Here is a 24,611-nt window from a genome sequence, read left to right on the forward strand (position 1 = left end):
GGCACGAGCATTGCACGCATGGCATCTATAACAAAAAAATGGTTCAAATGGCTCTGAGCACTATTGGACTTAACATCTGAGGTCATCAGTCCCCTAGAACTTAGAACTACTTAAACCTAACTAACCTAAGGACATCACACACATCCATGCCCGAGGCAGGATCGAACCTGCGACCGTAGCGGTCGCGCGGTTCCAGATTGAAGCGCCTAGCACCGCTCGGCCACACCGGCCGACGCATCTATAACAGTAGTAATCATGTTCCCCATTGATAAACTAGGAAGTGTTTACGGCTCAGTGTGAGTACGTGAGCGCTAAATCCACTTGATGTGGTGGAAGTAGTGGCCTCTGTTTTACCCTGCTGGTTTAGACAAAAAATATCAAAAAATATCACAGCCCTTACAGCAAGGCATAGTAACCTGTAAAATAAAAAAACGAGCCGCCGGTTTTAAGGTGTAGAACCAGTCTCGTTTCTACTGTGCTGTTAGATCCCACAGTTGGTTTTGTACTTGCCTATTATACGAGGGGCGTTCAATAAGTAGTGCAACACATTTTTATCTGATAGAAATTAAGTTTTATTCAGGATTCCAATACTCCTTATTATTCCCCACTCTTTCGGCTTCAAGATAATCTCCGTTCAGTTCGACGGCCTTATACCACCTTACTGGGAGGGCATATAAGCCCGCGTGGTACCATTGTACTGGTTGACGTCAGAGCTAGCGTTACTGCAACGTCAACGACCTCTGCATCACCCATGCACTGCTTCCGCGGAGTGCACCCTCCATTGGTGATGGTAATGATGTTTGATTTGTGGGGCGCTCAACTGCATGGTCATCAGCGCCCATACAAAATCCCAGTTGTTACACGGTCCAATTTTTTTTTTCACAGGCCAGTTTAGCCACTGTCACGAATGATGACGATGATGATGATGAAATGAGGAGGGCAACACAAACACCCAGTCCCTGGGCAGAGAAAAATGCCCAACGCGGTCGGGAATCGAACCTGGGACCCCGTGATCTAGAGGCAGCAACGGTACCCACCAGACCACGAGCTGCGGACGCCCTTCATTGGCCAGACATGTAAATCGGAAGGTACGAGATCTGGGCTGTGAGGTGGACGAGGAAGGGCACTCCAATGAACTTTTGTGAGCCCCTCTCGGGTGCACAGAATTGCATGAGCCATCATGTTGTCAGGGAGAGGGAGATTCGTTTGTATTTTTGTGGCGACGTGCACGCTACTAGTCGTTTCCTCTGTTTCTTGAGGTCAGGACAATACACTTCCTAGCTGATTTTTGCACTATGGTGGAGGTTAGCAAACAGAACCCCTTTAGAGTCCCAGGAGACCGGCACCATAACGTCAGGGTGTGTCTTTGAACTCTTCCTTCGGATAAGAAATGGTGTGTTGCCACTCCAGGGGTTGCAGCTTCGTTTACGGTTCGAAGCGATGTCCCTACCAGCCTCGGACTGCATAAGCAATTATGCACAGATGGTTCTTCATCGCTCTTTGTGGTCTTCTGTTAGGAGGCGACGAACCCAGCCGGAACACGCTACTGAGTATCCCTACTGGTGGAGAAGTGTGTCGAAGCTACCAAGAGAGACGTTCAATTATGCATCGAGGTGACTTCGATCCTGCAATCACCTCGAGTGACAGAGCCCGCACGTTCCAACACTGCAGGAGTCACAGCTGTTTGCGGCTGGCCGGAACGTGCAGATCGGACAGGTTTGCGCCACCTCCACAACAAATTCTGCATTTTTTCAACCAAAACTGGTTGAGGAAAAAGAATGTGTTACATTATTGCCCCTCGTACAAGTGCGGGTCATTGCATGGTATGGTTAGTACAGATACATCCAACTTTTGTTCAACTTGGGTCTCATATGAGCATAGTATATTTAAATTCTTCTTGTTGGTGTTACACTGTATTGTTGCATGTAGTTTACGTTCGTATAATATTTATATGATGCTCGTTCCGCAACTTCTATGTCGACTTTTTTACCATGAACGGTAGGTTATTATTTTTGTATTTCCGTTTACCTTCGCACATTTTAAGCCAAAAGATTATTTTGTTGAAAACAAATTTCTGTTTTTGTGCTTGTTCGTAGATATAAGCTGGACGCGTTGGCAACTGGAACTAGGCCAGGCATCATATTTTGATTTCTACTTCGTTATGTACGCGGCCTAGGCAATTAAGAAATAATTAAAAACAGATTTTTTTTAATTTTAAGAAATTACGTAAGTTCTCTTCCCCTTTTCCTGAAAATGTCAGGCATTGTTATCAACCACACGTGTTAGAAACGAGCCAGTACAAAATAGGAACTCCTTATTTTTTTAAATAATTTCTTATGTCAACAGCAACCATTTCTGCTATCAATATAGTACTTTTTTCCAATTCTCTGTTGTAAACTCCTGTCTTAGATGGCACAACTCCACTGCAACAGCCAGCAGGTGTGGCCGAGCGGTTCTAGGCGCTTCAGTCTGGAATCGCGAGACCGCTACGGTCCCAGGTTCGACTCCTGCCTCGGGCATGGATGTGTGTCATGTCCTTAGGTTAGTTAGGTTAAGTAGTTCTAAGTTCTAGGAGACTGATCACCTCAGATGTTAAGTCCCGTAGTGCTCAGTGCCATCTGAACCATTTGTTAACATGTAACAATGTTTTGAAGTCAACTATCCATGCAAGAACCTAGGGAACATATTTAGACTAATTACGAATGCATTGTTATAGTGAACAGAGCCATTGTTATAGTGCTCAGAGCCATTTGAACCATCCACTGCAACAACGGCTCTATCACAACAACCTCTCAAATGTTTTTCTGATTTGGCAGCTGGTAGCGTGTTGACGTCACAAAGTCCTTGAAAAGACGTAGTCTGCAACGAACTGCTTCTTTTCTCTGGAACTTGAAATGGAAAACCGTAAGCACTTCTCCTTTCTCCATGTATGAGACCTCGTCTGTCACTATGGCGAGGAACTTGTTTTCATTTTCTTCATTCGGCTATATAGAATCTAAAAAATAAAACCCTGAATCTGTTAATAACACTGCAAAAATTTTTTAAAGATAAAACCAAAAGAAAATACGCCTCCTCTTACTACAGGAAATTTTACTGAAAGTTGTACATCAATTAGAAAGAGTTAATTTGTACGTACGCAGTGCATAACACATAGTTCTAGCAACATTAATATGCTGTAGTACATTACAAAAATAACGTGACCACTCTACAAATATGCCATTCGCACGAGTATGTGGAATCATTTGCAGAAAGCAAATTTGCACCATCGCCAATGCCGCCCCTGATGCTCTGCACAACCATAAAATTAGAAAAAATAATAAACAACCTAATTAATTCAGTTACCTCTCTCTCAGGTAATTATTCAACACATTCTGTACTTACTTCTGTCACATGTTAGTACTGACCTCCGAACAAAGTGGATCAAGACAGTTCTTCCACCATGTCAGATCTCTGGGAATTATCATTCCCGTGGACTTTTTTTATTTTATTTTATTTTAAGAAATGTGGAGATGTGCAAAGTTCTAAATTGTTCTGATACTTCCCGGCTCTATTTTCTGACAAAAGTGCTCTGAATAGACTTTTGCACAAAGCGTGTTACTTTAGTACTTTTAGTTCAATACACACATATTAAATGGAGATTTTCATCTATTTTGTATATAATGAAATTTAATCTGGTATCGACTTTTACAATGTATCTATAACTGAAACGGAGGCGTTCATAAGTGTAGCACGTAAATATTGCGTGTTTCACTGCCAAGTGCTACACTTGTTATTAAATACTAGCTTTTTCGAAAACCAATAAATTAGAAAAAAATAGCTTAATTTTTGTACTTAATCCTCAGCTTCTGGCTTGGCAGCGAGAAGAGAAGCTACCCGTAGTTAATCCAGTATCAATTATTTGCCATTTCTGTAGGCGTAGCATCAGAAAACTTGACAATCTATAATGATGAGAAGTAAAGTCCTTAACAGCTACCGCCACACTGCATCGCACTCGCAACTCAAGATAATATGCACCATGAAACAGCAACGATGATAGTTTCGTACACTATGTGATCAAAAGTATCCGGACACTTGGCTGAAAATGACTTGAAAGTTCGTGGTGCCCTCCATCGGTAGTGCTGGGATTCTATATGATGATGTCCCATCCTTAGCCTTGATGACAGCTTCCACTCTCGCAGGCATACGTTCAATAAGGTGCTGGAAGGAGTCTTAGGGAGTGGCAGCCCATTCTTCACGAGTGCTGCACAGAACAGAGGTACCGATGTCGGTCGGTGAGGCCTGGCACGAAGTCGGCGTTCCAAAACATCACAAAGTTGTCCTGTAGGATTCAGTTCAGGATTCCGTGCAGGCCAGTCCATTACAGGGATGTTATTGTCATGGAATGGAACCACTTTGCCACAGGCCGTGCATTATGAACAGGTGCTCGATCGTCTTGAAAGATGCAATCGTCATCCCCGAATTGCTCTTCAACAGTGGTAAGCAATAAGGTGCTTAAAACATCAATGTAGGCCTGTTCTGTGATAGTACCATGCAAAACAACAAGGGATGCAAGCCTCCTCCATGAAAATCATGACCACTCCGTAGCACCACCGCCTCCGAATTTTACTGTTGGCACTACACACGCTGGCATATGACGTTCACCGATCATTCGCCATACCCACACCCTGCCATCGGATCACCACATTGTGTACCGTGATTCGTCACTCCACACAATCCAAGTTTTTTCACCTCCTGTCTAACTGGCATAGTACTTGCAGTGGATCCTGATGCAGTTTAAAATTCCTATGTGATGGTCTGTATATATTTCTGCCTATTACACATTACGACCCTCTCCAAATGTCGGCGGTCTCTGGCAGTCAACAGATGAGATCGGCCTATACTGTTTTGTGCTGTACGTGTCCCTTCACGTTTCCACTTCACTGTCACATAGGAAACAGTGGACTTAGGGATGTTTAGGAGTATGGAAATCTCGCGTACAGACGTATGACACAAGTAACACCCAATCACCTGACCACGTTCGAAGTCCATAGTCCATGAGTTCTGCGGAGCGCCCCATTCTTCTCTCGCACGATGTGTAAAGACTACTGAGGTCGCTGATATAGAGTAGCAGGCACTAGGTGGCAGAACAATGCACCTAATATGAAAAACATATGTTTTTGGGGGTGTCGGATCCTTTGATCACATAGTGTATCCAACCATGCCTCACACTACTCGTTTTCATTGCTCGTTCCAACAGAACAACTGATCTCTTTTTTTAAAAAGAAGTAACGCATAAGAGGCATCAAATTTCCAATACTTTACAAGCTTTTTGGACGTAAATATGGACCACGTGAAGTATACTAAGCACCTACTTTCCTTCTGCAAACGACACTCTTCTTTACATTCACTGAAATAACAAAAAAATTCGTCTGAATATTCACTTAAAAAATGATATCCGTTTAAAATCTAATATATGAAATAAATGCACATATCCGAAATTCGGCCATCTACTGGTGAGGATGTGGCCTCAGAAAGGGAATGAAAACTGATAGTTGATTCCCTCCTTGCATTCATACTAGTTGTGTCCGAAGACACTTTCCAGGTTTCTGGTTCATAGCTCCTTATTCTGGAAGGCTATCAAGCAGATGGCCTGTTCATGAAATCGACCCTGCGTACATCACCTGCTGTTGAATAGAAAGATCTACACTGTGAAGCCCATTTCCTAATTCGCACATTTGCTTTCGAATCAGCAGAACTGTAATTGGATAAGTGCGTTTTTCAAAAAATAACAATACTCAAAGAGTGCAATACTTACTTGTATTTCCTTTTACAGATCCGTTTCCTTTCAAGGAGAGATTCAAGACGGTGGCGTCCACGTTGTAATCTCCCTCAAACGCTAAAAAAGGAATATGTACTTCTCCACGAAATTCGTTGTCCTTTAAATTGACCCTGCAAAAAATTAAATAGTTCACCTTTTACTTTCAACTTTCATTTACGTATGATAGATGTATATGCAATACCGTGGAAAGTCCAATCACACGACGTACTTGATTATAAAAGTAACATGTAAACTTCATTTCTGCCCTATTAAATGGACGCATTCCAGGCAAATAAACGGGTTCACGTCTGCCTCTTGTCTTAGTGGTACATTGATTTCTATAAATCAGTGCAGAGTACAAGAGAAAACAATAATCAATAATATATTAAGCAATTGATATTACATTTTTGTGTGTTGTTACCGCCGTAGCACCAGGAAACACTCCCATCAATACGTAAAAAAGGGACGCTGCAGTCCGCATGGTCGTGACCAGTACTTGGTTTTACGAAAGTGCAGGACATGGTCTGAAATTCCAGCATCCCTGGTTTCATTGACATTTTTCCGATTCTCAGGAGTGCTGTTATCACACACAGTGGACATAAGACTTCATTAGGATGGAAGTATGTGAGCCGTTCGGCAACGATTTCGGCCAAACGTTTGAGCGGAGCAAAAACGAGATTCCGTATAAATTACAGAACAGATCAGCGAGAGGTGTAATTTTAGTGTATTCGGGGTTAGAAAGAAAAACTTAATTAGTGATTTGAGGGAAAATTACAATATTTCACGAGATGCCAGCTCAGTAAATGAAGTGTCACAAAGTTTATAACTTCAGGATGTAGTCCTCTGCACATTATAATTAAAACTGGTGTGATAGTTAACAATAAAATGGTGTCCTTCGGATCGAGTACTAAATTCGAGAAATTCCGAGGACAGAAGACGGTAGGAAACCAAATGAGGTAACAATAAGCACATGCTTTCTGAGCACACGACAACAGCAACAATTCAAAAAAATTAGTTAGCTGTTTTATAAAATAACTTTTCTAGAAGTGAGAAATAAAGTAATTAGAAAAAATTTGTTGTATTTTCGAATGATATGCGATATCAAGTGCCGCAAAAGAGGTACATTAAACGTATCTTTAACCTGTTTCCATGTCTTACTTTTAGACAGATAATGTCACAAAATACTGGACCGAATTTTTTCCACAATTTTATATTCCACTTATATTCTACTTACCGTACCTTGGTGACAGCACGTCAACATGTGTACTGGATTGAAAATCGATGGACGATCATTCTATTTACCAACGATAGATATTTTATCTCTTTCCGTAAGGCTGGAGAATAGGACATTAGAAACAGGAATGCATACGGACGAAGCAGTGACTATATAAGGGTGCTATGTCATTACGAGTAAGTAGGGACCTTCCTGTGGAAATGAGAGTGCATTTGTATCGAATCTTTATGCTTAGTTGTTCTTTTTATTTAATCATCAAGTTCCGTAACACTACGCGAGCCAAAGCTACTTAGTTATAGAACGTAGTTTACTGACCACTAAGTAAAACATTTATAAAACACAATTTTAATGAAAACGATGAAAGTGAGAGAGTATGCGAATGAAACATAGTGCTCAACTACTGCGAGTCGAAAAAATTGCGCTACGAGAAAACCTGTTAACAAACAGGGTGATTATAATTAAAGTTAAACTTTCAAATCGCTGTAGAAATAAAACCACGTCAGAATGACGTCAAATTACAACGGAATGTTTTCGGATAAGGTGGAAAACGTTTGGAAGAAAAAAATAGTGTGAAACTTGATCAATAGATGGCGCTGTATGTGTCAGAATATGTAACCGGTCATGCGCACGACCCACTGAAGTTGGTATAAACAATCCGGGTACATGGCTTTTCCTCCTTTCGCGTCTGCGACGTTCGTCATGACTCTAAACGCAGGATAGCGCTGTGCTTGTGAAGCTGTATTACAAAAAATGGTGGATGTGCGTAAGTCGCTCTGAAGCGTTTGAAAAAAGACGTTGGTCCGGTGACTACCGTGGGTCTGGAGAAAATGATGTGGAAATTCTAAATGACGGGTTTTTTTGGTGTGCAACCTGGTATAGGTAGGAAACAGACTGATTCGATGTCAGTGGAAGCGGGGGCCACAGAAACGCAGGAAGAGACGAGTGGTGGTGTGCAAACGTGTAGTGCACGGAGAATTGCCCGAACATTGGACATACGCGTGACCACGCTGCGAGAAATCCTACCAAACGTCCTTCTTTGCTATCCATTCAAGATTACCCATGTGCACGAGTTGCTTCCTGTTGACCTGCCAGCAAGAGAGACCTTTGCTGGGCAGACGAAGCCCACTTCCATGTCACAGGATATGTCAATACGCAGAATTGTCGAATATGGGCAACGGAAAATAACACGCAAATCAACCAGTACAACTTCATTCTGAAAAGGTCACGTGTGGTGCAGGCTTACGGCATTATTTATCATAGGGCCATATTTTTTCGAAGAGACAGGTGCTTCCGGTCGTGTTACCTGTACCGTCACTCGTAAGCGGTATGAGTGTCTTTTGCGCAACCACGTCATTACAACTCTCCAACAGCGTGGCTGTGGATGGATCATTTTTATGCAAGATGGCGCACATTCGCACATTGAAAATCCAGCTAAGCAGCTGCTAAAGCGCCATTTCGCAAATGCTAGAATTGTCAGCCGCCATTTCCCTACAGTCTGGCCGTCCCGATCACTTGATCTTAATCCATGTGACTTCTATGTGGGGCTATCTGAAAGATATGTTCAGTCTTCCGACTGCAGACTTAGCTGCATTGAAGGCACACATTCTGCATCACATTCTGAAAGTGACTCCGGAAACACTTCGACCACTTGTGGAACATACTGTTTCCCGAATTCAACTTGTTGCAGAAAACGGTGGACAGCATATTGACATGTTTTGCGCCGGTCACACGATATTATTTTTATTGATGCTTTTTATGCGATTTTTGGCCTCAAGACAATTAAAAACCGATGTTATTGATGCTTTTTATGCGGTTTTTGGCCTCAGGACAATTAAAAACCAATTTTTCCCATCCAATGTGATATGACCTTGCCGTAGTGGATGGGCTTACGTAACTAACAGTATCACAGCTGTACATCCATGCACACTGAGTAGTACAGTTTGTTTAACGTCAGACATACAATTCAGGTGTTGTTGTAGGATGCATTTGGCATTTGTAGTCGACCACTACTAAATTATGATGCTTACGGCGCCATCTACTGCTACATTTTGTAACCATTTATTTTTCTTCTGCCATACGTTTTACCCCTTCTCCAACAATATTCCACTGCAATTTGACGTCATTCTGACCTGTGTAGGTATTTCTACAGTGGTTTGAAAGTTTAACTTTAATTATGATCACCCTGTATATTTGAAGACATTCTTATGTTAGTGGTTATCTCATCCTACAAGACAGGCTGGCTCGAACTCTTAGGACTTGCCGTATGGACGAAAACATTCAAAAGAAACGATGCAACACAGGGAAGGCTGGCTCTATCAGCTGGACTGCATATAGTGCTCCTCGTTCAAGTTCTCAGAAGGGCTGTTGCTGTTTACAGTTATCCTCCTGAGGGACCTGACACACTGGGCAGCTTTGCGGTACAAATGTGTTAATTTCACAAGGGTAGTATATGCGCAGACAACACCACTAACAACACCGCAGTAGAAAAACAGTGAGAGTTCTGACACAGTCAGATTTCCAATTATGTCATCGACGACGTCATGCACTGTTACCAGGAATGCCCGTTACTCCTTCTCTGACACAGCTGCATTGTCCCTTGTATAAAATGGCAGGATTCAGAAAGAGGCAGAAGAACTTCAGAAACAGCTCAGTCGTGCCACATGTTTATCCCCACTCCTATGACGTCATTATAGAAGTATGGCTGTTGTTATAAGTGTAAATCGGGTGGAGATCAAAGATGGGCTATCCTCGTGTTGCTGGAAGTAGGTCACTTCTGTGACGTATAGAATCCTACTTCCTTGCAGATTAAAATTGTGTGTTGGAGCAAACCTCGAACTTGCGATCTTTGCCTCTCGTGGGCAAGTGCTCTACTGACAGCCTGGAAAAAGTAATTTTCATTCTGCAGCAAATTGAATTGTGTGCTAATATGAAAGTTCCTTGCATATTACAACTGTGTGCCAGATCAAGACTCGAACTCGAGACCTTTGCATTTTGTGGACAAGTGCTCTACTGACTGAGCTTTCTCAAGCATGACGGGTGACCCATTCTTATAGCTTTACTTCCACGAGTATCACATCTTCTACCTCCCAAACATCACAGTTGTTCTCCTGCAAAGAGTCTCGGTCTCGTTCTGGCACGCAGTTTTAATCTGCCAGGAAGTTTCATACCAGTGTACACTCCGCTGCGGAATGATAATTTCATTCTGGAAACATCCCTCAACCTGGGACTAAGCCACCACTTGTCAACATCCCTTCTTGCAGGCAGCTTCTGCGCAGTTAGTAAGGTGGGAGATGAGGTACTGACGGAATTAAAACTGTGAAGAACGGGTGTGGTTCATGCTTTCGTAGCTCAGTTGGTAGAGCACTTGCCTGTGAAAGCTTAAGTTCCTGAAGTCAGATCTTGTTCCCACACATAATTTTAACCTGCCAGGAAGTTTCATACACAGATTCTGCTGCAGAGTGAAAACTTCATCCTATAAAACCCTAGACGACAACCCCCCTCCCTTCCATGAACCATGGACTTTGCCGCTGGTGGGAAGCGTTGCATGCATCAGCGATATAGCTAGCCGTACCGTAGGTGCAACTACATTGGAGAGGTACCTGTTGAGAGGTGAGACAAACGTGTGGTTCCTGAAGATGGGCAGCAGCCTTTTCAATAGCTGTCAGGGCAGCAGTCTGGATAATTGACTGATCTGGCCTTGTGACATTAACCAAAACGGCCTTGCTGTGCTGGTACTGCGAACGGCTGAAAGCTAGGGAAAACTACAGCCATAATTTTTCCCGACGGCATGCAGCTCTACTGTATGGTTAAATGATGATGGCGTCCTCTTGGGTAAAATATTAATTAATTTTTAATAGTCCGCCAATCGGATCTCCGGGCGGGGACTACTCAGGAGGACGTCGTTATCAGAAGAAAGAAAACTGGCGTTCTACAGATTGGAGCATGGAATGTCAGATCCCTTAATTGAGCGGGTAGGTTAGAAAATTTAAAAAGGCGAAATGAATAGTTTAAAAATAGCTATAGTGGGAATTAGTGGAGTTCGGTGGCAGGAGGCACAGGACTTCTGCACGGGTGAATACAGGGTCATAAATATAAAATCAAATAATGGTAATGCTGGAGTAAGTTTAATAATAAATACAAAGATAGGAACGCGGATAAGCTACTATGAACAGCATAGTGCATGCATTATTGTAGTCAAGATAGACACGTTGCCCACACCTACCACTGTAGTATAAGTTTATATGCCAACTAGCTCCGCAGATGATGAAGAGATTGAAGAAATGTATGATACGATAAAATAAATTATGCAGATAGTGAAGGGAGATGAAAATTCAATGCTCATGGGGGACTGGAATTCGATATTAGGAAAAGGAAGAGAAGGAAAAGTAGTAGGTGAATATATAATGGGGTTAAGGAATGAAAGAAGAAGCCACCTGGCAGAATTTTCCACAGAGCGTAACTTAATTATAGTAAAAATTGGGTTAAGAATCATGAAAGAAGGTCGTATACGTGGAAGACGCCTGGATACACTGGAAGGTTTCAGATAGTTCGTATAATGGTAAGAAAGAGATTTAAAAACCGGGTTTTACATTATAAGACATTTCCAGGGGCGGATGTGGACTCTGACCACAATTTGTTTGTTACGAACTGTAGATTAAAACTGAAGTAACCGCAAAAAAGGTGGGAATTTAAGAAGATGGGACCAGGATAAACTGAAAGAACTAAAGGTTGCAGAGCCTTTCAAAAAGCTCATTAGAGAACGGTTGACAAGAAAGGGGGAAAGAAATGCAGTAGATGAAGAATGGGTAGCTTCAGCCCTCAGTAGTCCCCTGTAGTTAGGAGGCCTAATAGAAGGAATAAGGTTCTGTTGCTAGGTAGTTCACACGGCAGAGGTGTGGGCCAGTAGTTGCAGGGAGTGTTGGGGAGTGAGGACCAGGTCACCAGCATTGTGAAGCTTACTGCAGTGTTGGCTCAGGTGGATGACAGCATAGGGGAGTTATGTAGCAACTTTACGAAAGAGGATCAGGTAGTGATTGTGGATTGAGCAGGGAATAGTCTTTTTGGGGCAGTGAATATGATGTAGATAGTGACCTAGCAAAGATAGCTACTGAAACTGGTGGCACTAATGTGCATTTCGCGGAACTGTTTCAGGGTCATGATCGGCCTCATTTTAATGTGGCTGTTAGGAGTGTTAACTTGGGGCTGGAGAGGGCACTGATGGCACAGGGCATGGGTCACATTGCAGTGGTGCCAGTTGAATCTGTCAGTAGATCAGGTTTCACTAGGCATGGCCTTCACCTCAATAGGTATGGGAAGAGGAGGCTGGAAAAACCTTATAGGTGACAGTGCAGTGGGTGGTGATGGGCTCACTCATGGCAAAATTGCTGTAGTAGTTGGAGTTAGAGCAGCACCTTTTTTAGATTTAAGTCATTTGGTAGGTATACCTACTTAGAGGAAGTACCCGTAATTAAGGAATCACCTTCAAAAGACGTCAAGTATCCAAGTAGTGAAGGAATTGGAATATTTCATCAAAATATAAGAGGTATTAGAGATAAAGTTAGCAAAACTGTTTATAGATGTTGACTCTAACATTACTGGTATGTCGGAAGACAACTTAAATAATTGGACAATTCAGAAACTTCCTTTACCAGGATACAGAGTAGCTGGTTGTTTTCTGGGAGTTCCTTGCAGACTGGCCATGTGCGCAAAACTCAGTATTCCATTTGGGTCCATAGACGTATCACGGCACTGCAATGAACAGATATTTGAATGTTGAGCGGGGGCAGCTGAATTGAGTGGAACTAAACTTCTAATTGTTGTTGTTTATAAGTCCCCTAACTCTGACTTCAGAGCATTTCTGCTCAAGCTAGAGTGGGTTCTTACTTCACTTTATAGGAAGTACCAGAAATTAGTTATATGTGGTGACTTCAATTATAATTTTCTATATGATTGTGCAAGAAGAAGGAATGTTGGGAGATCTTCTAAATTCGTATGATCTGATGCAGATTGTTTTTTCCCAACTAGGGTGCAGGAGAACAGTAGCACACCAATAGAAAATATTTTTCCTCACTCTTCATTAGTAGATGGGCATTCTGTTAGTAAAAGGGTGAATTGTTTTTCAGATAATGATGCACAAATTTTAACACTAAAAGGATTTTGTTCTCAAACAAATGTCACATATAATTACAAAGTATGTAGGAAAGCTAATCCAATGCCAATACAGACTCTCTTTAACCTTGTTAAGGAACAAGATTGGCAGGATGTTTATAGTTCCAATAACATAGATGACAAATATAATGCTTTCCTTAACATATTTCATGTGCTCTTTGCGAGTTGGTTTTCATTAAAACTTTCTAAATAGGTTACTAGCAGTAAAAGGCAGCCTGGGTGGCTGGATAAGGATATCTTGTAGAACAAAGCGGCAATTATATCAAAATGTTAGAAGTAGTTACAATCAAGCTACAGTAACCAATTACAAACAGTACTGCAAGGTGCTTAGAAATGTTATTAGCAAGGCAAACACTACGTGATACGCAAATAGAATAGCTAATTCACGATATAAAAAAAACACATATTCAGTTGTGAAGGACGTATCTGGTCAACAGCACAAGGTCCGTGATATAAAGTCAGTTCACAGTAAAAATATTTCTGTTACTGGGGTTGGGTTGTTTTTGGGGAAGGAGACCAGACAGCGAGTTCATCGGTCTCATCGGATTAGGGAAGGATTGGGAAGGAAGTCGGCCGTTCCCTTTCAGAGGAACCATCCCGGAATTTGCCTGTAGTGAATTTAGGGAAATCACGGAAAATCTAAATCAAGATGGCAGGACGCGGGATTGAACCGTCGTCATCCCGAATGCCAGTCCAGTGTCTAACCACTGCGCCACCTCGCTCGGTTTCTCTTACTTATAAGTCAGATGTATGTACAGTATTTAATAATCACTTTCTGAGCATTATTGGGGAATTAAATATCAACTTAGTTTCTGCAGGGAAGCATACAACTATCTTGGAAAATCCCTTCCCGAGACTGGTGTCTGAAATACTCCTCTGTGATACCGACAAGGGGAGATTGAGTCAATAATTAAATCACTAAAGACTAAGGACCCTCATGGATATGATAGACTGCCTAGATGGGTATTAAAGTACTGTGCTGCACATGTTAGCCCTGTACTTTGCTATATTTGTAATTTTTCCTTTAAGAATGGTCAGTTTCCTGAACGATTAAAGTACTCAGCAGTAAAGCCGCTTTATAAAAAGGGAGACAGGGATAATGTAGTCAATTATAGACGTATTTGTATGCCATCAATGTTTGCTGCAGTTATTGAAAGGGCTATGTATGTAAGTATGATTGATCAATGTATACCACATACTTTACTATCAGATGTACAGTACGGCTTTAGAAGCGTTTAATAACTGAAAGTGCTATATTCTTTTTTCTCTGTGGGGTTTTGAATGGATTAAACTAAAGGTTTCGAACGCTAGGTCCAGAAGTTGGACCATTACGGAAAATTTGCAAATTTGTGGTAAGGTCTTATGGCACCAAACTGCTGAGGTCATCGGTCCCCAAGCTTACACACTACTTAATCTAACTTTAACTAATTTATGCTAAGGACAACACACACACCCATGCCCGAGCCAGGACTTCAACCTCCGACGAGCGGAGCCGCGCGGACCGTGACAAGGTGCCCAAGACCGCTCGGCTACACCGCGCGGCCAACCATTACGGGATACGGGGAGTAGCTCACAATCGGTTCATTTCTTGCTTCAACAACAGACAGCAAAATGTCATTATTCACAGTGTTGAGAATGGTTGTGATGTGGGGTTTGAGGGGGGTATGGTCAAATAGAGGGTGCCCCAGGGATCAGTGTTCCTTATTTATGTAAATGATATGCCCTCTATTATTGTACATAATTCTAAAGTATTTTTGTTTGCTGATGACACTAGCTTGGTAGTAAAGGATGTTACGAGCAACACTGGCTCTGTTTCAAATAGTGCAGTTCATGACGTAAGTTCATGGCTTGTCAAAAATAAACTAAAGCTAAATCGCAGTAAGACGCAGTTTTTACATTTTCTAACATACAATTCAACAAAACCAACGTTTTAATTTCACAGAATGGGCATATGATCAGTGAAACTGAACAGTTCAAATTTCTGGTTGTTCAGGATCTCTTTCAGACACTTAATGCTGCCAGTTTTACTATTCGAACGGTATCTGAAATAAGTGATTGTTCGACACGAAAATTAACCTACTTTGCTTATTTCCATTCGCTTATGTCGTATGATATTTATTTTTGGGTAACTCTTCCCAATCTAAAAGGATATTTTTTGCTCAGAAACGGGCAGTTCGGCCAATAAGTGGTGTAAGTTAGTAAAACCTCTTGTCTACCCCTGTTCACTAGTCTGAGTGTTTTGACATTGGCCTCTCAATATATATAATCTTTATTGTCGGTTTTTGTTAATAATATCGGCTTCTTTCCAGGAATTAGCAGCTTTCACTCAGTTAATACTCGGCAGAAATCCAATTTGCATTTGGATCACACTTCCGTAACATTTGTGCAGAAAGGTGTGCAGTATACTGCTGCATGTATTTTCAGTAAGCTACAACTAGAATTCAAAAATCTTAGCAGTAATTCACGCTCTTACAAATCGAAACTGAAGGATTTCCTCATGGGTCACACTTTCTATTACTGTTGAGGAATTCCTTGAAAAATTAAGCTGATTCTTGTGTTACATTGTTGATTGCGTTTACTTAAACTTACGGTTTGACTTTTCTTGGGTTCTTAAATATTTTATTTCATCTGCTGTTACTTTTATGTTGTACTGTAATTTTATGTACTGACACGCTCCATGACCTTGGAGATCTGCTCCTCAATTTGGTCCTGTGGAACAGACGTGTAAATAAATAAAAATAAATACAGGACAATTAGAGAGACCTTTGTAGAAAAGAGATCCACATGCACGGATATCGAAGGCTCAGATGGAAAACCAGTTCTAAGCAAAGAAGGGAAGGAATATATAAGGGTTCTTTACAACGGCGATGTACTTGAGGGCAATATTATCGAAATGGAAGAGGACATAGATGTAGATGTTGATGTAGATGTAGATGTAGATTTAGATGTAGATGAAATGGGTGATATCATACTGCGTTAAAACTTTGACAGTGCACTGAAAGACCTAAGTCGAAACGAGGTCCCAGGAGCAGAAAACATTCCTTTAGAACTACTGACAGCCTTGGGAGAGCCAGCCATGACAAAACTCTACCATCTGGTGAGCGAGATGTATAAGACACTCAGACTTCAAGAAGAATACAATAATTCCAATCCCAAATAAATCAGGTGTTGACAGGTGTGAAAATTACCATCAGTTTCATGAGTCACGGCTGCAAAATACTAATACGAATTCATTACGGACGAATGGAAACACTAATAGAAGCCTACATCCCTCAGGGAAGATCTGGTTGTATTCCGTAAAAATGTTGGAACACACGAGGAAATACTGACCCTACGACTTATCTTAGGAGATGGATTAAGGAAAGGCAAACCTATGTTTCGAACATCAGTAGACTTAGAAAAAGCCTTTGACAATGTTGACTGGAATACTCTCTTTCAAATTCTGAAGGTTGAAGGGGTAAAATATAGGGAGCGAAAGGCTTTTTACAATTTGTACAGAAACCACATGGCAGTTATAAGAGTCGAGGGGCACGAAAGGGAAGCAGTGGTTAAGAAGGGAGTTAGAAAGGGTTGTAGCCTATTCCCGATGTTATTCCATCTGCATATTGAGCAAGCAGTAAAGGAAACAAAAGAAAAATTTGAAGTAGGAATTAAAAACCATGGAGAAAAAATAAAAAATTTGAGGTTTGTCGATGACATTGTAATTCTGTCAGAGACAGCAAACGACCTGGAAGAGCAGTTGAACGGAATTGACAGTATGTTGCAAGGAGGATATAAGATGAACATCAACAAAATCAAAACGTGGATAATAGAATGTAGCCGAATTAAATCAAGTGATGCTGAGAGATTTAGATTAGAAAATGCGACCTTTAAAGAAGTAGATGGGTTTTGCTATTTGGATGCAACATAACAGATGATGGTCGAAGTAGGGAGGATATAAAATGTAGACGGCTATGACAAGGAAAGCGTTTCTGAAGAAGATAAATTTGTTAACATCGACTATAGATTTAAGTGTCAGGGAGTCTTCTCTGAAAGTATTTGCATGAGGTGTAGCCATTTATGGGAGCTAAACTTGGACGATAAACAGTTTAGACAAGTGGAGAATAGAAACTCTCGAAATGTGGTGCTACAGAAGAATGCTGATGATTAAATGGGTAGCTCACGTAACTAATGAGGAGATAATGAATGGAATTGAAGAGAAGAGGAATTTGTGGCACACCTTGACTAGAAGAAGGCATCGGTTGGTCAGACACATTCTCAAGCATCAAGGAATCACCATTATAGTACTGGAAGGAAGCGTGAAGGGTAAAAGTAGTAGTGACAGACCAAGAGATGAATACAGCAAGCAGATTCAGAAGGTTGTAGACTACAGTAGTTACTCGGAAATGGAGAGACTTGCACAGGATAGAGTAGCATGGAGAGCTGCATCAAACCAGTCACTGGAGTGAAGACCACAACAACAGAATCCCAGGTCCTAACAGGGTTTTCCCTGATGTTATTCATCTGAGACAAAGAATTGCAGACTGATGACCTCAGAAGTTAAGGCCCATAGTGCTCAGAGCCATTTGAGCCAACGAAGAATAATAGTCTCCCCTGCCTCCTAGACCAAAGACATTTTTCTCCAGTCAGTCTGAGTCTGTTGGCTGTTCCCAAAATACACAAAACATACTTTTACCCTACAAGTACTAAATATTCTGAACTTGTCTTATAACCTACATTCAGCGACATGAAAATCCACTTAATGTATTCACCACAAGCCATTATTTACTTAAACATGAAGGGAACTGAAGATCATTTTATAGCGGTTACGGTTGTCAGATCACTTGTTCTAAGTATGGAATTCAGGATGGCCACTGGACCCAATTTAACTTATCCTAAGTTATAGGCAATGTTTATAAATTCCCCTCTGACATGACAGTTTAAACAGTTGTCAACCTCACTGTCATCAAACTTTTCCCAAGGCAGTGTTCTTGTTGTTATGGTCTTCAGTCCTGAGACTGGTTTGATGCAGCTCTCTATGCTACTCTATCCTGTGCAAGCTTCTTCATCTCCCAGTAACTACTGCAAGCCACATCCTTCTGAATATGCTTAGTGTATTCATCTCTTGGTCTCCCTCTACGATTTTCACCTTCCACGCTGCCCCTCCAGTACTAAATTGGTGATCCCTTGATGCCTCAGAACATGTCCTACCAACCGGTGCCTTCTTCTAATCAAGTTGTGCCACAAATTTCTCTTCTCTCCAATTCTATTCAATACCTCCTCATCAGTTATGTGATCTACCCATCCAATCTTCAGCATTCTTCTGTAGCACCACTTTTCGAAAGCTTCTATTCTCTTCTTGTCTATACTATTTATCGTCCACGTTTCACTTCCATACATGGCTACATTCCATACAAATACTTTCAGAAACGACTTCCTGACACTTAAATCTATAGTCGACGTTAAAAAATTTCTCTTCTTCAGAAACGCTTTCCTTGCCATTGCCAGTCTACATTTTATATCTTCTCTACTTCGACCATTATCAGTTATTTTGCTCCAGAAATAGAAAAACTCCTTTACTATTTTAAGTGTCTCATTTCCTAATCTAATTCCCTCAGCATCACCCGACTTAATTCGACTACATTCCATTGTCCTCCTTTTGCTTTTGTTGATGTTCCTCTTATATCCTTCTTTCAAGACACTATCCATTCCGTTCAACTGCTCTTTCAAGTCCTTTGCTGTCTCTCACAGAATTACAATGTCATCGGCGAACCTCAAAGTTTTTATTTCTTCTCCATGGATTTTAATACCTACTCCAAATTTTTCTTTTGCTTCCTTCACTGCTTGCTCAATATACAGAATGAATAACATCGGGGAGAGGCTACAATCATGTCTCGCTCCCATCCCAACCACTCCTTTCCTTTCGTTTCCCTCGACTCTTGTAACTGCCATCTGGTTTCTGTACAAATTGCAAATATTCTTTCGCTCCCTGTATTTTACCCCTGCCACCTTCAGAATTTGAAAGAGAGTATGCCAGTCAACGTTGTCCAAAGCTTTCTCTAAGTCTACAAATGCTAGAAAAGTAGGTTTGCCTTTCCTTAATCTAGCTTCTAAGATAAGTCTTAGGGTCAGTATTGCCTCACGTGTTCCAATATTTCTACGGAATCCAAACTGATCTTCCCCAAGGTCGGCTTCTACCAGTTCTTCCATGCGTCTGTAAAGAATTCGCATTAGTATTTTGCAGCTGTGACTTATTAAACTGATAGTTCGGTAATTTTCACATCTGTCAAAAAATGGTTCAAATGGCTCTGAGCACTATGGGACTTAACTACTGTGGCCATCAGTCCCCTAGAACTTAGAACTACTTAAACCTAACTAACCTAAGGACATCACACACATCCATGCCCGAGGCAGGATTCGAACCTGCGACCGTACCGGTCACGCGGTTCCAGACTGTAGCGCCCATAACCGCACGGCCACTCCGGCCGGCCTTCACATCTGTCAACACCTGCTTTCATTGGTATTGGAATTATGATATTCTTCTTGAAGTCTGAGGGTATTTCGCCTGTCTCATACATTTTGCTCACCAGATGGCAGAGTTTTGTCAGGACTGGCTCTCTACAGGCTGTCAGTAGTTCTAATGGAATGATGTCTACTCCTGGGGCCTTGTTTCGACTCAAGTCTTTCAGTGTTCTGTCAAACTCTACACGCAGTATCAAATCTCCCATTTCATCTTCATCTACATCCTCTTCCATTTACATAATATTGCCCTCAAGTACATCGCCCTTGTATAGACCCTCTATATACTCCTTCCACCTTTCTGCTTTCCCTTCTTTGCTTAGAACTGGGTTTCCATCTGAGCTCTTTACATTCCCATCCCTGCTTAGCCATTTTGCACCTTCTGTCGATCTCATTTTTGAGACGTTTGCATTTCTTTTTGACTGCTTCATTTACTGCATTTTTATTATTTCTCCTTTCATCAACTAAGTTCAATATTTCTCCTGTTACCCAAGGATTTCTAGTAGTCCTCGTCTTTTTACCTATGTCCTCTGCCGCCTTCATTACTTCATCCTTCAAAGCTATCCATTCTTCTTCTACTGTATTTCTTTCCCCCATTCCTGTCCATTGTTCCCTTATGGTCTCCCTGAAACTCTGTACAACCTTTGGTTTTGTCAGTTTATCCAGGTCCCATCTCCTTAAATTGCCACCTTTTTGCAGTTTCTTCAGTTTTAATCTACAGTTCATAACCAATAGATTGTGGTCAGAGTCCACATCTGCCCCTGGAAATATCTTACAATTTAAAACCTGATTCCTAAATCTCTGTCTTACCATTTATAATCTATCTGAAACCTATCAGTATCTCCAGGCTTCTTCCATGTATACAACCTTCTTTTATGATTCTTGAGCCAAGTGTTAGCTATGATTAACTTGTGCTCTCTGCAAAATTCTACCAGACAGCTTCCTCTTTCATTTCTTCCCCCCAATCCATATTCACCTACTACGTTTCCTTCTCCCCCTTTTCCTACTACCGAATTCCAATCACCCATGACTATTAAATTTTCGTCTCCGTTCACTATCTGAATAATTTATTTTATCTCATCATACATTTCTTCAATTTTTTCGTCATCTGCAGAGCTAGTTGGCATATACTGTAGTAGGCATGGGTCAGTGTATGACAACCTTAAACAACTGCTGGGAATGTTTAAACAATCGTCCTACCTCTCTGACATTAAAGGTTAACAATTTCCCGCATTGCTCCAACAAAACTCTTTAAACAGCTCATCCTGATCTTGGAGATCAAAATGGTAGGAAAATTCTAAATTCAATTGTCCTAAGTTTAGAATGGTGAGAAATTCACTCACTATAACTTTAAAATAAGGGGAAGCTCTCTGGTTTTCAGAACTATACCAGTTGTCCATCACTTGTCACTAGGATAGGAGTGGGTAGATATCCACTTGCGTCTTTATTTAATCAACAAGGTTCCAATACCGCACTACACGTCGCCAACTTTACTGCAACCCAATCTAACCAGCGCCGCAATATGCCCCATGCTGCTGAGAGATGGAATCCGTTGGCCTAAGCCTCAGGCAGTTTCACTGCGCATGCTGTATTTGCAACTGACCGCTAGATGCTCCAGCGGGTTGTTTGGTCCTGTGTATCCAACCGCTTTCACCCTCGCAGTACATGCCTGAACTGTCCAGCGCCACGTCATCAATTGGGAATGAAAGCAAACACCTTCTGTTTGCTGCGAACAGAGCGTCCCAGCACAGTTGGCTAAATGGTTTCGAAATTAATTCTAAATTCAAATTTTAATACAAGAGAATAGCTGCGTTGTACAATCTGTGACCACCAACACTTCGTGAAAGCATCTACCAGTCCCTGCAGTGAAGACTGTCCCATATCAGTGTTAATGAAATGGAACTCTTCAGGAAGGTGGTAACATTGAAATGCTCGAAAGCTACACCTCTATAGTGCCTGTGAAATGTAGCTAGTAATCTTAGGCGTCGAGAATGTGACGCTATTAACATTCCAATGTAGGAAATCTATTTGTAGCATCTAACATAATTTCACCTAACATTGTTTCTTCTGTATAGAGTCCTACATAATTCGACGATAAACTTTAAGGGGGTGAAATTCCAATGTTGCAGATCAAAAGAACCCTCAGTGTTCAAGTGAATCACGTGTCACAGCTCTGTAACGATACACTGCCGCGCGGGATTAGCCGAGTGGTCTGAGGCGCTGCAGTCATGGACTGTGTGGCTGGTCCCTGCTTAGATTCGAGTCCTCCCTCGGGCATGGGTGTGTGTGTTTGTCCTTAGGATAATTTATGTTAAGTAGTGTCTAAGCTTAGGGACTGATGACCTTAGCAGTTAAGTCCCATAAGATTTCACACACATTTGAACATTTAACAATGTACTACTTAGTTCAAATGGTTCAAATGGCTCTGAGCACTATGGGACTTAACATCCATGGTCATCAGTACCCTAGAACTTAGAACTACTTAAACCTAACTAATCTAAGGACATCACACACATCCATGCCCGAGGCAGGATTCGAAACTGCGACCGTAGCAGTCGCGCGGTTCCGGACTGCGCGCCTAGAACCGCAAGACCACCGCGGCCGGCTACTATTTAGTGAAGGCATTTGTCCAAGTACACACGCCAAGCTGAGGAAAGCACATACAGTGTCTGTAGATGATCACAAGTCGTGCTGTTGTTACTTACGTGGTTGCCAGCACTCCTTAAGGTTGTATAGTAGCTACGACCCTGTGAAACTCTACTGCAGTTCTGTAACGAACTGTTAATGGTCTTAAAATGGAAGTTCTCGGAAACTGTTAAAATGTAACGTTAAGGGCACCAGTTTCTACATCTAATGATTTATAGAGCACTCATCTGCTGGTCTGGTGTCATTATCAAGTAGACATGACAGCATTTAGAGGCGGACTACTCAGATCACAACAGGTCAATGCACCGAATGAGAGTCCAATGGAGATGCTCTGCGAACTGAGATAAGGAAGGTGAACTGTGTGTAGCGCTGTGAAGCTGGTAGTAGAACACATAGCTGTAGGCCTATATACAGAGGTGATTTCATTGGAAATTTATGGTGGTGTCAGGAAAAAGCATACCAGGTTGGAACATTTTAAGATGACTAAGTGAGTCACGGAAATTTTGCCCTCTTTTACACATTATAAAATTTGACATGGACTGAACAAGCCCATGATAGGTTGAAAATGAATGAGACGTCTGTTGTTTTGAACCGTTAGACCTTTCTAAACCTGTGTGAAATATATCCAGATGTAAAGGTTTCCTATTGAATACTACATATGCACACAAGCCGAGAATGCAGAACTCACAATGCGCATGAGTTGAAAATTTAACACCATCTAGCCGTACTATGGTCTATATTTTAGTAAAAACAGGTGGACATTACAACAAAGGTCTGTTTGAGACGTACGTATAAGCACTATATAGATACTTGATGTTTTTCTTGCACTATAGAAGAAGTTACTTGACAGAAAACGTAACATAAAGTCATTAACATGGAATAATGCGATAATTTTACGTGTTTAGACTTACGTTAAACTCCAGTCATTCCTCCTATAAGCAGATGGTTCAAATGGCTCTAAGCACAATGGGACTTAACATGTGAGGTCATCAATCCCCTAGAGTTCGAACTACGTAAACCTAACTAACCTAAGGACATCACACACATCTATGACCGATGCAGAATTCGAACCTGCGACCGTAGCAGCGGCGCGGTTCCGAACTGAAGTGCCTAGAACCGCTCGGCCACAGCGGTCGGCCTCCTATAAGCAGAAAGAGATCTAGTATTCAGAATAGCGTCGTAATTTTTAAACGATTCCTCGCATAAATTATAAGCCTTTTAAACATAGGACATCCGGCATCGTAAGCTTCCATGTGGAGTATCGTGTAAATCTTAACAGCAGAACACACTATCATGACCACCTGCATCTTTGACAAGCAATAGATTTCCAAAACAAGTGTACTGTTGAAGGAATCTCACCAGCATTTCGCGAAATGATTTAGAAATCCTATGGAAACGTAATGTATATGTCCGACATTTCTGCGACGCTTTCGAGTGGATGTACTGTGATATCATCTATCTTTGATAGTAACCCACTTTCCGTCGTCCATCTTGTTTTCTGTGTTTCCAGGAAAAGTATAGAAGCCTACTGTCTACACAGCACATGTCTGCCGATGTCCAACAGGTCCGAGTAGTACTGTGCAGCTGATTTTACCGTGCATTTGGACAGGCGGCTCAACTAGCTGGTGTTTCATTATGGAGCTCTGACTTGTGATTCATTGGTGGTTCTCTTCAGTTGCACCATTAGGGTTTCACCCCTTAAAGTTTACCACGAAAGTGTGTAGACCGCTACACAAAAAAAACTTGTTAGATGAAACTACTTCGGGTGCTGGAAATGGATTCCCAAAGAGTAAGAGGCCTCAGATGTCTCCCAATAACGTTGCAGAGGCGCGTTCCTACGTTATCACATTCCTGACGAACGAAAAGAGCTTCATACAAGAAAGATTGGTATGGGACAGTCTTCACTGCTGGGATTGGCGGACGCTTTCTCAAAGTGTTGGTGGATGCAGGATGTATGACATAGCTGTTGTCCTGTTCTAAAATTCGAGTTAAGGGTTAACTGCGAAACCATGTAACCAACTGTGTTGTGATGTATTTTTCGTAGCAAAATGAAGGTGTCTACCGTCATTCCTAACCGATGATGTGACACTGTATAGTTCAGACATGTATTGTGAAGGTGAAAGAGGCTGGGTACACGGAGAAAGTGGCCTGCTGGAGCTTCTAGCAGTCAGTTGTGAGTACATCACATGCAGTCTAATTGCCTGAGGCTTATGGCAATGGACTCAATCTTTCGACAGTGTGGGGCATGTTAGGACACTGGCAAGGTGG

General features: G+C 41.6%; 1 protein-coding gene across 1 annotated transcript in view; it reads right to left on the bottom strand.

Moving 5' to 3' along the window:
• Positions 1-2,984: 2,984 nt before the first annotated feature.
• Positions 2,985-24,611, bottom strand: part of LOC126456029 (uncharacterized) — a 54,044-nt gene continuing 32,417 nt past the window's right edge. Inside the window, exons 4-5 of the mRNA XM_050091784.1 lie at positions 5,795-5,928; positions 2,985-2,995 (exon numbers count right to left, since the gene is read on the bottom strand). Coding sequence (XP_049947741.1) covers positions 2,985-2,995; positions 5,795-5,928 — 145 coding nt within the window. The remainder of the gene's footprint in view (positions 2,996-5,794; positions 5,929-24,611) is intronic.

The sequence above is a fragment of the Schistocerca serialis genome, chromosome 2 (genome assembly GCF_023864345.2).
Source record: "Schistocerca serialis cubense isolate TAMUIC-IGC-003099 chromosome 2, iqSchSeri2.2, whole genome shotgun sequence".
In the NCBI taxonomy this organism is placed as follows: domain Eukaryota; kingdom Metazoa; phylum Arthropoda; class Insecta; order Orthoptera; family Acrididae; genus Schistocerca; species Schistocerca serialis.